This window comes from Macrosteles quadrilineatus, unplaced genomic scaffold (genome assembly GCF_028750875.1).
Source record: "Macrosteles quadrilineatus isolate MER2022 unplaced genomic scaffold, UCM_ALF_1.0 Scaffold_46__1_contigs__length_943047, whole genome shotgun sequence".
Lineage (NCBI taxonomy): Eukaryota > Metazoa > Arthropoda > Insecta > Hemiptera > Cicadellidae > Macrosteles > Macrosteles quadrilineatus.
This window is the reverse complement of record NW_026542639.1, coordinates 630,467-646,130: the sequence shown is the minus strand read 5'-3', so window position 1 is coordinate 646,130 and position 15,664 is coordinate 630,467. Positions and strand designations below refer to the sequence as shown.

The window sequence follows — 15,664 nt, the reverse complement described above, 5'->3', positions numbered from 1 at the left end:
ACAATGCCCTAAAATATTGGTAGAGAGTTCCGGGACACCCTGTATATCACAAAATTAACATTCAAGAATTTTTTAAACTTTTTTGCTAATTTCCTTTTTTTATTATTTTTTTTTTAAGAAGGTGAAAGGGGTGGAGAAAAGATAAGAAACTTAAGAGATTAAAATATAAAAAGAGTGATCTTTATCTGTACAAAATGGTAGACAAGTGTAAAAATACTGAGTAAGGTAAGCCCACTGCAACAGTGGCAAACCACCACACTAGCCTTGCAACTGACACGGTCGCTGGCTACGTCACCATTCACCGAGCTAAACAGTGGACTGATCAACGTAGATCAGTTTTCTAGTTGTATAGATGCCGTCAAACAATGATTTCATGTTGTTGCTAGCTCTCCTACCAAAGAAAACGAAATTAAGGAAGAAAACAGAGCACATTCAGGTTATTGTTTCTGTTCTTAACTACACTACAGTGGCCAGCGCATTATTTCATACACAAGGCCTTTAAACCACCAACCACTTTAACCACAACTTACCGCAAAGTAAGAATCAGCTTTTCTGCTGGTTATATGCTCTCCAGTCTCTTGTCCTACTATATTGTTCATAATGTAAGCCTTCTCTTGTAATTAAAAAAATAATGTTTTTGACATTCTAAACTAGTAAAATAAATTTTGTTTATAATTACACAGTTTGTGAAATTAAGTAGGTAGAATAGGATGAACAAAAACAATAACCAAGCTCTCATTAATCCAAATGTGAAACAGTGCACTTCCACTGTGCGGAGCAGCCACGGCCCGGGTGACCAGCTACTATATAGTCGAGAACAGCCACAGTGTAGCTTGCCACACAAGTAGCTCATTATAGCCACACTGCAGCCATTGTAGTCTAACAGGATTCCATTTAATTCAGTGTAAGTAAACACTTTCAACCTGTAGCCGGCCACCCTAGTGTAACAGGGGCTGCATTAATATTCAATATAAATTTCATCCAACAAATTTTAGAACTGCCTAAAAGATTTTTATATTTTACTAGCAGTAAAAGTATTAAAGAAAAATATCTATTTTAGTAAATCGATGGAGCTCAGTCGGTAGCTTCACGGACTTTGGGCTCAAGGCAGTGATGTCGTGGGTTCGGATCCTGGTCACTGAAACATTTTATCAGCACAGTTCACCTTCGTACTGTACTGGCTCACCCCATTCTTTTCTGGATGCATTCCATACACGAGCAGTTAGTCATGTGGACAGGCAAATGTAAAGTTAAAAGAGGCCGCCAACCTCTTAAAAAAAAATGTTTCAAAAATTTATATTTCACTATAATCATACTATATGCAAGTACTATGATATTATTAAAGAATGAGGTTTGTGTGTATGTTAGTTCGGGACTCAAATCACACATTACTACTTGTCGGATTGGGCTGAAATTTGGCATGATGATTGATTGCTTATATTCCCCATTAACATACATATAGGCCATTTTGAATCGCCAGAACCGCCAGAGATAAAGGAGAAAAGAACTACCAAGGTCAAATGAACGTCGATTCGTGCTCTTCTCTTGTTATTTGGAGCGCTCCGATGCCATTATAGGTAAATTTCTAACACAATGACACACATAAATACAAAGATGTACAGTATTTAAGATGAAATAAAATATTTACAAGCCACGAATGCGGTAAATAATTTCTTTAAAATAATCTCTAACAGTTTTCTGTTTTTAAACAAGAGAAATATCTTTTTTTGACATTTTAGCGAATTTCCCATATAGGGAATAAGCTATTACCGTAGTACTCATGGTAAGACCTGGACGCGGGACCGATTTTTTTTTTCGTTTTGAGGTCCCTAGAGGCCAAAAACACCATCCGTTCAAATTCATATATATATATTTATATATTTATATATATATATGTGTCCGTTAGCGCGATAACTCGAGCAAAAATGATCCGATTTTGATGAAATTTGGTACAAACGTGTAAACCTACGTTTATTCGAACGAGTTCGCGATCCAGCATGATCGGACCATGGGAACGGGGGTTTACGGGGGCTTTTATGGGGTAAAAATAGGTTTTTCCCATTTTTGACCCAAAAAACATAAAATTTAGCAATTTCTTTCTAAACCATTTTGTAGAGCTTAAAAAAACAAATAATTTAGTATATTGAAGCGTTATTATGCGCCTAATGGTTACAGAGAAAATTCCAAAAAATTTTAAATTTAAAATTCCCATGTTATTCTTATGGAGAATAAGTAAACTGTTGTAATTTGCTTGTTTATGAACATATTTTGATCAAATTTGGAAAATGTTTTTATTTCTTACTAACTACTAACATTTTACAAAAAAAAAAAAACCAGTTTTACCCTCCCTGATGCAGCAAACCTAAGTACTTGTTAAACTAATTCTATTTAAATCGGGAATAAATGTTATATTTTTAAGTAGACATTTCAGTGTAAATCCAATCAGTCAAATGGAAATTCGCTTAGTCTGCAGGTTTGCTGCGGCAGGGGTATTTCTTAATGTTTCGTAACACAATTTTATTTGCAATGCGCAACATTGTATTAAAAAAAAGGATAAGGGAGGGCTAAGATGGGAGAGTCTATGATCTTGAGAGGGCCCGGACTGGCTGGAGACAATGATTTAAAAGGTTTGTTTACATCCTACTGCCTTTCCTTGAAAAATATCCTGCAATTTCAAAAACACTTGCAGTTTAAAACATTGTTGGTAATTACGGTCTCCGTCTGCCACCAAGCATAATTCAGTAAGACCTTTATGAACCGAAAATCATGTTACATAACCTTACTATCACACCTAAAACAGGTAGGCCTACCAAGTAAATTTTTAAAATTGTATTTAACCCGTTATCCTAGTTTGTTAAAAATGGATTGTAAATTCAACTAACTATTTCAGTCCATAATTGATATGCAGTAGGCTCCAAATTATATTTTTTGAAATATCACATTTGATTTAACAAAATTAAAATAGAAGCAGAAAAGATAAATATCGATTGGATTTGATAGCCCCAGGTCACGTCACTCACGCCCAGGCACTTGACTGAATGTGTGATTTTGCTTCATGACAACGCCCGTCCACATACGGTACAGCTGATGAAAGGAAAGCTTCAGAAACTGGGATGGGAGATTCTTCACAGCCCTGACCTTGCCCCATCAGACTTCCATCTGTTTGGACCTCTTAAAGATGATATACGAGGGATACATGTTCAATCAAATGAAGGGGTAAAAAAACCAGGTGCAAAAGTGACTTTGAGATCAACCTAAAGAATCAACCAGAAAGATGGGACAAGTGTACTGTATAAGTGTTGCTGGGGACCTTGTTGAAAGAAACCGAAAATTGTACTGACCCTTGTATATTTTTTTCCTGATTTGTCGAACTAATCTTGTTCTTCACTAAAGATGTGCCAGAATAAAAAGTAAACGTAAGAGTTAAGTACCAAAATTTGATTAAAATGAAACAAACATTTACTTGGTAAGCTTTATAGCGTAAAAGAACTCTAAAATCATTATCTCCCACAGTAACATCTCAAGGAATCCATTAAAACTGGTTCAATATTGTTGTTATTATAAATAATTTAATTATTTATTATTTATTTAGTTATGTATTGTTGTATTGTTATAAAAATTATTTCATTATATTTTTGTTAAAGTTGAGAAGTATTTAATGCATGTTATTTATTGTTATATATTTTATTTATTTAAGATAATTGTTTCAAGTTGTTTTTAAAGCAAGCTAGTCATATATAGAAAGGTAGAGAATAAGTCAAAACAACAATATAATAGCAGATCTTGACAAGAAACAAGGAAAACCAGAGTGTAATATGGAGAAGGACTGACCAAGGGACAAAGTACATTGTTATCTAGAACAAGTTTATCTCTATGAGCTGCAGACAAGCCAAATTTTCCTGGCTTTTGCAGCAAGCTTTGTATATAAAATGTTGTAAGATTTTTGTGATTTTCAAAAAAAAAAAAAATAAATAAATAAATATAGAAAATCCTGAATATCTCCATCGGTCAGGGAAACATTATCAACGTCTCCCACAATCGCGCCACAATCCTGAATATCTCAGGTGGTTGTTGTGATGGGTGTCCATCTAGTAAAATAGAATAATAAAAAATGAAACTGAAGTATGTTAAACAACAATCAATAATTGCTGTGGAAATTTCCAATAGCAAATATTGTGTAGAACTTAATAAAAAATAGTACAGGATATAGCCGCAGATGGCAGCACATGATAGAAAACTGTCTTCAAACGAAAGAATATTGCCACAAGGAGCGCAAGTAACAACAGAAGAAGACATGTTTCTCCGCTAGAGTGCAGAGCGGCATCATCATATTATTGGTAATGGAGCAAGGCTTTGGTTTTTTTTCATTAAGAAGATTTAGTAGCATGAACATCAAAAGACAGTTCTGGAACAAAAAGTGGTTGGTTCGCCATATTGAAACACTATCCTGAATATCTCCTGCGGTTGTGTGATCATCATTATTGGCTCCCGCAGTCTCGGAAACGTTATCATCGTCATCCGCGATCGCAGCAAAATCCTGAATATCTCAGGCGGTCAAGTGGTAATGTAATAAATAAAATACCTTCCAACCACAAACCACAAAAATCTACTTTATCTGGAGGTTAAGTGCTGGAACTACATACTGGCTGTTATTATAAAAGATTATTAAGCTATCATACCACTCGCTAAGTTAATGCAATCAAAACTTTTACATCACAATTAAAATATGTGATGGTTAAGTTGCCGTTACAGCAGAAAACGGCGCTAGCTCCGCTCGGCACCACCAATTCAACATCCGGTGCACCGGTGGTATTTTAATTATGAGATAATTGTTATTTATGTTAGTTATTAATTCATTCATTAGTTACTGGACGATTGTTAACATAGGCTTCATGAGCTGACATTTTGTATATCGGAGCTATTTTATGTTACATCCCGATAGACGAAGTGACACTTTTTCATCATTGTACTTAAAAAACACTGCATTTTCCAAAACAAATAGTGCATGTCCCACTATAGAGTACAACAGATTTAAAGAATAAAATTCACCCTTCTGTGTCCTATTCTTGTTGCAAAGCACAGGTAGAGCAGCTAGTAAAACATAAAATTTGGATAACTTACCTTTTTTGTTGCAAGCAGATGTTTAAGCACGTCATTCACTTCATCAAAGAGCTCTGAAAATTCTGGTAGTTTCTCTTCATTCTGAAATGCAAAATAACCACTCAGCAATTGTGTAATATGTTGAATCATTTGCCCTTAATTTTACCAGCCAGCGAATAATGAATGGAAACAACATCGGAGATTAGATCTGCAATGTGCAAATGTGAGCCACCACACTAACAAATTCATTGGTTGATTTTAAAAGGCTTAAATATATAAAATGGATAAGACGTTGATTGACTCTACATCATATCATATAATATCAACATAGTACAATTGGTTAAAAAATGCTCTTCAAATGAAGGAGATGTACAACTTCTGACAAACAACTCTAAAGTGGAATAATGCAATAATTTGGCTAAATTTTTTTTCTTGGTGAGCTATCACTTTATTTTATTTCCCTGAAATAAAAACAAAATCCATACTCCTAGAACTCAAAACCTCTATCAAACCGCCTCAAATTTAAATAAAGAAACCCCCTTTTACTTGTTTTCCTTCAGATTTTGACAAATTAACTGACACCCACTTGCTTTTAAACATTTAAATAATAAATCCTAAAGTTCTAAACCGATTATTTTACTGCGTTTTATAGAAATTCATGTTTGAACCACTCAACATTAAAATATGCATCTTTGCTAAAACACTGAAATATCCTTACTGGTGGTTTATATCAAGTCAACCTAATAAAAGCCCTAACCAGACCATTTTTACCACTATTTTTGGGAATGTTTCCAAATATAAGTCTTTGGATTAAGTGGATTTTTTGAATTGTATCCCGGTTGTTTTATTAGGCTGTATATTAGTTTTTAAGGAGAAAGCTGCAATTACCACTCACCAAGTTAAACGTGTCAACGCAGCAATGTTCAAGATGGCTGTCTTTGACTGCACACTCTTTGCAGATGTATATTTTACAATCTCTGCAGAAAATACTGAGAAATGCTCCACTGTGGATTTTGCACATGCTTTCTTTGAAGAACTCCATTGTTTCTTTCAGTATCAATGGCACTTTCTCGTGATTTCGGAGAGTCACTTTGTCGTGAATCTGAAAGTTGACAACAGATTAAAATAACATTCACTATACACACAAACAATAGTGGTTCACAAAATATTTATAAAATGATTAGTACACTTTTTAGTAATCTTTACCAATCTTGTAGTATTGCATACCTTTTTTAAGCATGTCATATAGTCAATACAAGGATTGTTTTAAAATTACGGTCACCAACAAGCTCCTGTTGAAGACAAACGAACTAGGCTATTTCAAATCTGATACCAACGTTGTGCTCCTTACTTAATCCACTATGTTACATACTGGCGTAAAGCCCGTTCTTACTGCTGTGGTACAATACAGCACTTAAGGGCTCCATCAGCAACATCTATTGAAGACGTAGTAAGATGTCTACTGACACCGGTGTGAACAGTCCTTGACAAAATTACCTTAAGATGTCCTGCAAGGAGAACGCCTGTCAGGAGTCCTCTTAACAGCTTAACCTACCGAAATTCCTACGTTATATCAGAACACCCCTCACCAAGTGGAGTAGGGGGGGGGGGGGGGATTTGCTTTATTTTTGGTAGCCATGACGTCCGCAATTTGTATTTTGTTCATTTCCTTTGAATAAACAATATACTTTTAATCAAATTTGTACACAAACTATGCCATAGACGTAAGGTTTTTCTCTATAATTGTGAAAGTCATATTCCCATCTCTATGGTACAGTTCTGTTATCCATACAACAATAGTAAATAGATTTTTATGTAGAATATTTAACTTACAGTGGAGAAACAGGAGTTGCAAAGCTCTACTTCGCATTGACGACAGGAGCAATCGGCCTGCCTCGCTGCACATTCTTTACACGTAACTGGACAAATAAACAACAAATTGGTCATATAGGTCCTCTGGGGAAGTATTTACAACAGCAGAGATCATAATGCTAACATCACAGATGCAGATAGTCTTTCGAACATCAAGTACAACCCCTAGAGATTTAAAATATTTCACCAGAGTTTTTTTTTCTTTTAAAAAGGAATATTAGTAAAATAAAATTAAGTTTATTTTCCACAAAACAACAATACAACAATAAATTAGGATTTAGAGAAATATTAATTGCGTTACAGTAGTTACGGTACCGAATATGGTTGATCATTCAATGAATAAAATAATTCCCATACTGTACGTCATCGGAGTTGTTAGTATGCTATCTGGTATCTCTTCCTTTGGAAGATTAAGAACCTTTAAATGGTATTAAAATCGTATTGGTGGATCTTTTGTAGTTAAACACTTCTGTGATTTCATCAGTGTAATGCAGATTAATGATTTTATTTGGAAAAAATCTGTTTGTTGGGAAGACACGTTCTAACTTCAAAAAGGAGGTATACCCGTTAGAGTGTAAGTTTGATTTTTCCTTCGTCACGTCGCGTCAGTTCATATCGTAGTTCAAATTTGCGGCATTTTATTCTGCTAGTAAAGGTCTTTAATTTGATGTACATGTCAACATAATGCTTCTATTTAAGATTTCCGTCTGACTCCTTGCGTTCCCATGATATGACAAAAAATTGATATTTCCTTAAAAAATTAGTTTTTTAGGTGTGGTGTTGATGTAGTAAATCTTATTGATTTATCTGTTGTCGTTTAGAAAATATAAAACCGGTCCGGGACTTTTGGGACAGTCTGTATATATAGACGAGGCATTTCATCTAAATTGAAAACATGATGGTAGGCCTAATTCCTTGACACGTGTTATTTGAGTACAAAGAAAATTAATTTTAACTAAATATTATTAATATAAATTTTATCATAGGCTGTATGGTTTTCATCCTGCTGAGAATAAAGCCAAATTATTATCCTTGCTCAGCTAAACTGTCTAAATTCAAACTACTGTATTCTTTATTTGAATTGGTAAATAGCAATACTATTTTGGGCCTAAGTATTGAAAAGAGTGTGGACAAAAATTGCATTGCACTTGAATTGCACTTTGGGTGATTTAAGTGTATTATTGGTACAGCTTCTTATATGTACGGATGTGCAATACTTGACATGACGTTGACCTTATTTCGATTTTGAACAAAAAAATTATCAACGAACTTTGAAAACAAAAAGGTGCTGAATGGGTAAAATGTTCAACTGTTGGTAGATTGGAACTGTAAACAAGCTTGTTATTTTAGGTTGTTTAAAAATAATGCTGATTGCAAATACTGTAATAGGTTTTTGTTTTTCTATTTTTATTTTTTCACTCTAAATTGATTCGAATAATTGAGTTTCTACTAAACAAGAAGAGTAAACATATTATTTAAGGCCATGATAAATGTTTGGCATATACAGTTAAATTTGCTATATATTATAACTTCAGGGCAACAGCCAAAATTGGTACATTTTAAATTTTATATGAAGGTTACATACACCTCTGTCCGTCTTCAGTCTTAAAATATAGTCTGGGGATGACTAGTTTCAGGTCAAAGGCCCATTATTAAATCCACATCAAATTGATTAGTCTATAACCCACCGGAAGTCTATATCAAAACGTATATACAAGTCGACACATAAAGTTCATATTTACACAAAGATACGAGTACATTTAAATTAGGGATGGACGGGTCCCGAAATATCGGGAATTTTTCGGGAAAAAAATATTCCCGATTATCGGGACGGGATTACATTTGACTCGGGAATTTTTCGGGACGGGATTTGGTCCGATCGTCGGCGATTTTTCCGCTTCGCGAGTGCCGATAACGCCGTTATTGAGAGCGATAGGTCCGCAAACGCAGGAGACGAAGTCATACCGACGATCGCGCCGTGACCGCGAGTCATACCGACGATCGTGCCGTGACCGCGAGTCATGACGACGATCGCACCGTAACCGCGGAGTCATGCTGACGATCGAGCCGTGTTCGCGAGTCATACCGACGATCATGCCGTGACCGCGAGTAATACCGACGATCGCGCCGTGACCGCGAGTCGTGACGACGATCGCGCCGTGACCGCGAGTCATGCTGACGATTGAGCCGTGATCGCGAGTCATACCGACGATCATGCCGTGACCGCGGAGTCATACCGACGATAACCCCGTGACCGCGAGTCATACCGACGATCGCGCCGTGATCGCGAGTCATGACGACGATCGCGCCGTGATCGCGAGTCATGACGACGATCGCGCCGTGACCGCGGAGTCATGCTGACGATTGAGCCGTGATCGCGAGTCATACCGACGATCATGCCGTGACCGCGAGTCATACCGACGATAACCCCGTGACCGCGGAGTCATACTGACGATCGCGCCGTGACCGCGAGTCATACCGACGATCGCGCCGTGATCGCGAGTCATGACGACGATCGCGCCGTGACCGTGAGTCATACAGACGATCACCCCGTGACCCGCGAGTCCCAAGTTACTATAGGTACCTGTAAATTGTTACCCATTTTTTGATTTTTATAGATCAGTGCCAAAAATGGTAAAAATTGATTTCGTATGTCTTTTTTTGGTAACTGCAATACAGTACTTTCTTTTTATGCACAGAAAAAAATCCCGTCCCGTCCCGTCCCGAAAATCGGGAAGGAAATAAAAATCCCGTCCCGTCCCGTCCCGAACTAAAAATTCAATCCCGTCCATCCCTAATTTAAATACATTTAAAAAGCTGTAGGCCGGCCACATTCATTCACGCACAGGACAAACCGACACAGGTTGTATGGCGGACATGACAGAACTCACTATTTTTTAATACTGAAGACGGACAGAGGTATGTAATCTTTATATTATTTCGTAATCAGACACTCTTTTGGCAAGAATGTTAAAATTTTAAATTTGTTGTGCATAGGGGGATGAGTGGTTTCTGCCAATCTGGAGTAGGGCTCGGAGCATTGGACCACGCTCAACACTAAGCCAGCAATCCTTGGATATTGCTGCTTGGATATAATTGTTGGATATTGTTGGATATTCCTATACAACACAGTCTTTAAACTAGGCCTACAGCCCTAGTTAATTTAACCAATTTAAATTACATTTGTTTTGTGTAAAACAATCTGGTAGAAGTTTATCTATTAGAACAAATTTATTAAGATATAACTTATTTAAAGCAATTTAAAAAATTTTAGGCCTATACCTGTTTTTTGTTGCGACATATTCTTCTTTTTGTGAACAAATGTTATCATGTCATCTCCCATGATATGCTGTTTGTTCTTTTTCAATGATACCTGTCCCACTGCGTAGACATTAATGGGGAAATCTTCTCTCAGAGTGAGCATTTCAGTCTTCTTGAAATTGGTCGTATCTCTGCAAAAAAATGAAATTTTAAATACCAGAAAATAGATTTTTCTTTGAACTCTAAAATCTTCTAGAAGATGTTTAGAAACCTGGCATACCCATTGAACTCTAAAATGTTATAGAAGATGTTTAGAAACCTAGCATACCCATTAAACTCTAAAATTTTATAGAAGATGTTTAGAAACCTGGCATACCAATTGAACTCTAAAATTTTCTAGAAGATGTTTAGAAACCTGGCATACCCATTGAACTCTAAAATTTTATAGAAGATGTTTAGAAACCTGGCATACCCATTGAACTCTAAAATTTTCTAGATGTTCAGTAACCTGGCATACCCAAAGTCCTGAACATGCCAGATTAGTGAGTGTAATAAGAAAAACATAAAAACTGATTCATCAAAAGAATAACTAATATTTTAAGCAAGGCTAGTATTTTATTAAAACAAAGTGATACATTAAAAATACAAATACCCCCGCCAAAGCAAACCTGCAGACTAAGCAAATTTCCATTTGTCTGGTTAGATTTCCACTGAAAAATACTTCCTTAATTGTCACTTTATTTTATAAATAATATTAATTTAAATGAGTACTTAGGTTTGCTGCTACAGGGAAGGTAATAAGGTGAGTTTTACTTTCTCCGCCTATACCATAGTATATGGAGAAAGTATTGTTTTAGTCAAAATTATTGAGATTTGAGTGGATATCCATTTTGGGTCCACCAGGACCCAAACAAGTGGTTTTTGAAGTGATGTCTGTGTTTGTGTGTGTGTGGATGTGTACAGATCTACAGACCACACCTGAAGTCCCAATTTTTATGAAATTTGGTACTTATGGATGGTACCTCCATGGGTTTTCTTTTACTTTTTGAAATTTTGATTTTTAATGGTGATTCTCAAAAACCCATAAAATAACAGGAAAATCAAATTTTCTCAAACAGCCCAAATACAAATTTAGTATGTTATAGCCTTTTAAATTCTTAACAAAATGGTACAACTTCCATTGCTGTAAAAATTACCGTTTAAAAGTTATTCTAGATTGAGTGATTTTCCCGTTAAAACCCCATAAAATAATGGAAAATAGGATCTTTTTCAATGCCGGTTTTGATTAAAATTAGTACATTATGATCCTTATAATTCTAAACAATATAGTGCACCATAAAAATTATGGTTCAAAGGATTGCAACTTTTGTGATTTTCCCTATAAAATATTATACGTAAACTCCAACAGCTTACCCATTATAAAGGTTGGATCACAAGCTAATGGGAGAAAGTATATGTGTAAGATTGCTGATACCGTTTATTTTATTGAAATGTTGATAGCTTAGTATAAAATAAACAAATTTGCAAAATTCAATCAATTCAAAATCCATAAACAAGCAAACTACAACTGTTTACTTTTTCCCTATAAGAATAGCATGGGAATTTTCAATTCAATTCAATTTGTTTATTTACGGAAAAAACCATTGTACAATAAATACCATACATACAAAAATGCAAAGCTATACAATTGGTAAAAGTGCATGCATGCTCACACAAGAATCAATAAGCGCTTTATAATAAATAAGAAGTAATAATAAATAGTGCATGCATAGCAAATAGGTAACAAAAATAATTTCAAAACCAAAACAACAATTGGCAATTACTGAGACAAGAATGGTGGTTTTAAATAAGAGCAGAACTAACATTCTGGAGATAAACAAGCAATAGTATATAGTAAATACAATAAGTGAACAAAGGTGAGCAGCTTTTTTAATTTAGGTTGTTTTAATTTAGCCTAAAGCGGTTATTTTAATTTAGGCTAGACTTTTTAGTAATTTTCTTCGTAAACCTCAGGCATGCAAAAATACTTTCATATATTAAATTATTTGTTTTTATCCCTACAAAATAGTTTAAAATTAAATTTAAACTTTATATTTTTAGGGACAAAAATGGGAATAGCCAATTTCTTCCCCATAGAACACCCCATAAACCCCCGTTCCTATACTCCGATCATGCTGGTTCGTGAACTCTTTTGAATAAACGTAAGTTTACACTAAATTTCACCAAATTTTATCCTTATAGGATCATTTTACCTCGAGTTATCACACTATTAAAACGAAAAACTACATTGGTGCAAGGCCCAGGAATTACCATGAAACCTAAGGTAACCTTAGGCTTATTCCCCATGAGGAAATTCGCTAAAACAACAGAAGACATTTCAAAGAAATTTAAAACTTACGTCTCAAAAACATTACCTGCCGATCAAAAAGATCCTGGGATTCTAAAGGTTTTACCTTGTAAAAGTTTGGATTTCAAAATCATTACAATAGTAAAATGGTTCTATTTATTCAGAAGAAACCAAACCGCTTTTCGCAAACAAGAAAGACTATAGGCTATGAAGTAACTCAACAATCAATGACTAACTATAAAATGGTTTATGTTACCCTTTGCATCAAACAATCTGTTAGCATCTGTAGTTAGCATCAACTACAGCTGTTTCATGCCGCTGGGGCACATCACATCTTCAGGTTGTAGAACGTTAAAATAAAATATGCTTTCATCTGTGGATGAGTTTGTCAAGATATATAATGTCTATTATACACAAAATTCACAAAAACACAAACTTGCCAAGTGACAAACACACGAGGTAGGCGTTGGTGTATGAGGAAAGCATATTTATTTGTCCCAGCCGCATGAAATAGCTCGAGTTGATGCTAACTACAACACGGATCATTTGACGCTAAAGATAATATAAACCATTTTATATTGCAATTTTCGATCCAGAGGCTTACCCACCATGAAAATGACTTAACTACCACAGAGTAGACCGTTAAAAACATGCATAAAATGGCACTAGAGTACAGTAGAACTCAAATTATCCAATCAATTGTTCAGATAATCAAAAATTCGGTAAACTGGATTTTTACTGAAATGCAGGGTATAATACACAAAATAGGTGAGGTGAGCTTTAAATATATAGCGATCCAGGAACGCACCTAGCCAAGTGCTATCTTGCAATCGAAAAATTCACAGATCATGGAAGTTTAAATGATTATGTTTCCATGACCTACAAAATCGTGGGACATAGGCAAAATTTTATCACACAAGAACTATTAAGATGGTTCCGTGAGGGCAGAGGCATTAAAGAGGTTTTGGATTTTGATTTTGACAGCTTCTGCCTTCTTCAATAAATATCTCTATTGCTGGGATTTTAGGTTTTTTTTCTCTTTCTGTAAGGGATTTGGCGATTTGGATTGTTAAGTTCTACTTTAAATACTACAGAGTAGTTCAGTTCTGCCAGCAGTTGTATTCTAGTAGGTATCATGCAATTACAAACCTTCTAATTGATGTAACAATATCCATTAGTTTACACACACATACAGCCTGATTAATGTCAACAACTGCACACTGTATAATGATAAATGGAACTGTTTAAAAACAAAACCAATTGATGCTTCACAGTCACTAACAGATTTTCATACAGTCTGATGGATTCATCACAAAATATAGTTTGTATCAAACGTGACATTAGTTTAGATATTGGTTTTGTTCTCAACATAAGACAGTCAAAAGAAGAACTAAACAGCAGAATGAAAAGGCAGGTTAGTAACAGGATTCAGGAGGAACAAGATTAGTCCAATCATTTTAGGTAAAAATACCCCTCTACCTAGAAATAATTCCCTAAGTGATGAAACTTTGCACATGTGTAGTTGGGTACTAGTACCCAGTAACTACATATCAAAAATCAACATTCAAGCATGCTGTGCTACGGTCGCCATCTTGGAAAATGGTGGCCAATTTTCACTTGTTTGCCCACACTTCACTAATTGTTGGAAATACAGAAATATTATTCATACAAAAGTTGAAGAAGACCCTATCTCTAACGGTTAGTGATAAAAATTGAAATTAATATTTCAAAAAACATATTAATTGTGAAACAATATTTTGTGAACAATATTGTGTTTTTTTTTTATTTGTGTGAAATATGGACAATAAGTGAAAATCTGCCACCATTTTCCAAGATGGCGGCCGTAGCACGGCAGGCACGAGTTGATTTTTAATATTTTGTTGTTACTGGGTACTAGTACTAGACATGTGCAAAGTTTTACCACCTAGGGAACTATTTCCACCTAAAACCCTAATATGACTGGACTAGATATGGATCACATTAGGACTGGTCAGGAGGAAATCTTTTAAAGAAACTTAAGTAGAAGACACACATGTAAATTTTAAATAAACCTTTCAACTCACAGTTTCTTTGTTTCAGATATCTTTGCACATGATGGGCATGTCAAGGAGCCGTTAGACTTAAAGCCGTTGGTCAGACACCCTTCACAAATTGAATGCCCACACTGAAGAATACGTGGGCATTTGTGGCCATAGGGATTTACAGCATCTACAAAAGTTACACGTAGGTAATTATTTAAGGAGTTTACTAAAGTGATGAACTGGAAGAGAACAGGTGTTGGTATAAGATACACTGGTATAAAATATCACCCACAGCCTAGACCTGTAGGTGTGATGTTACTAATACTTGTCTCTGTATCTCATTTAATTTTATCCTAAATGTATATAGAGAGTAAATAAAAGAAACGTCTTATAACACTTAAAAGATATATTTACGCTTATACTGTTACTCACAAGACGGTAAATATACAAAAAAAGATAGTAAGTGGTGATCGATTTTGATTGGACACTCCAATCATCATCAGACCCAATAGGGGAAAGTATATCTTTGGTACAGTTGTCCATCGATAAACCAACATTTTGTAGTTTTGCAGACACAGGTCTACTGCGCCGGCGGCAGTCTTATCGGCAGAAACGACCCAAGTCTTCTTTGTGATTGGTCACGAAGGAGTTGTTTGATAAACAGTAGACATCCAGGGCGCCTTTGACAACACTGAAACCCAGGCTGTAATCAATGCTGCCAGAGCTCGTGGATTCCATGAGGTGGTGTGCAGGTGGGTAGAGTCTCTACTTAAGAGGAGGAAGGTAAGACTCTCTCTTCACAATGAGGTTCTGGAGGCCAGGACCACACGAGGGTGTCCACAGGGGGGTGTACTCTCTCCTCTTCTCTGGAACCTTGTTGTGGACGACTTAATTAGATCTCTCAGTGATAGTGGTGTATTCGTTCAAGGATACGCGGACGACATTGTGATACTAGTTATGGGTAAATTCAACAACACGGTCTCCGACCTCATGAACACAGCCTTGAGGTCAGTTGGACAATGGTGCACTGAGGTAGGCCTTTCTATCAACCCCTCCAAAGTGG

At 35.7% G+C, this 15,664-nt stretch overlaps 1 protein-coding gene across 2 annotated transcripts in view; it reads right to left on the bottom strand.

The window, feature by feature from the left end:
- LOC129005951 (RING finger protein 17-like) overlaps positions 1 to 15,664 on the bottom strand; it is a 184,543-nt gene that overhangs the window by 160,655 nt on the left and 8,224 nt on the right. For both annotated transcript variants that reach the window (XM_054434991.1, XM_054434992.1), the window contains exons 2-6: positions 14,644 to 14,788; positions 10,255 to 10,424; positions 6,934 to 7,019; positions 5,996 to 6,202; positions 5,122 to 5,202 (exon numbers count right to left, since the gene is read on the bottom strand). In XM_054434991.1, the coding sequence (XP_054290966.1) occupies positions 5,122 to 5,202; positions 5,996 to 6,202; positions 6,934 to 7,019; positions 10,255 to 10,424; positions 14,644 to 14,788 (689 nt within the window). The remainder of the gene's footprint in view (positions 1 to 5,121; positions 5,203 to 5,995; positions 6,203 to 6,933; positions 7,020 to 10,254; positions 10,425 to 14,643; positions 14,789 to 15,664) is intronic.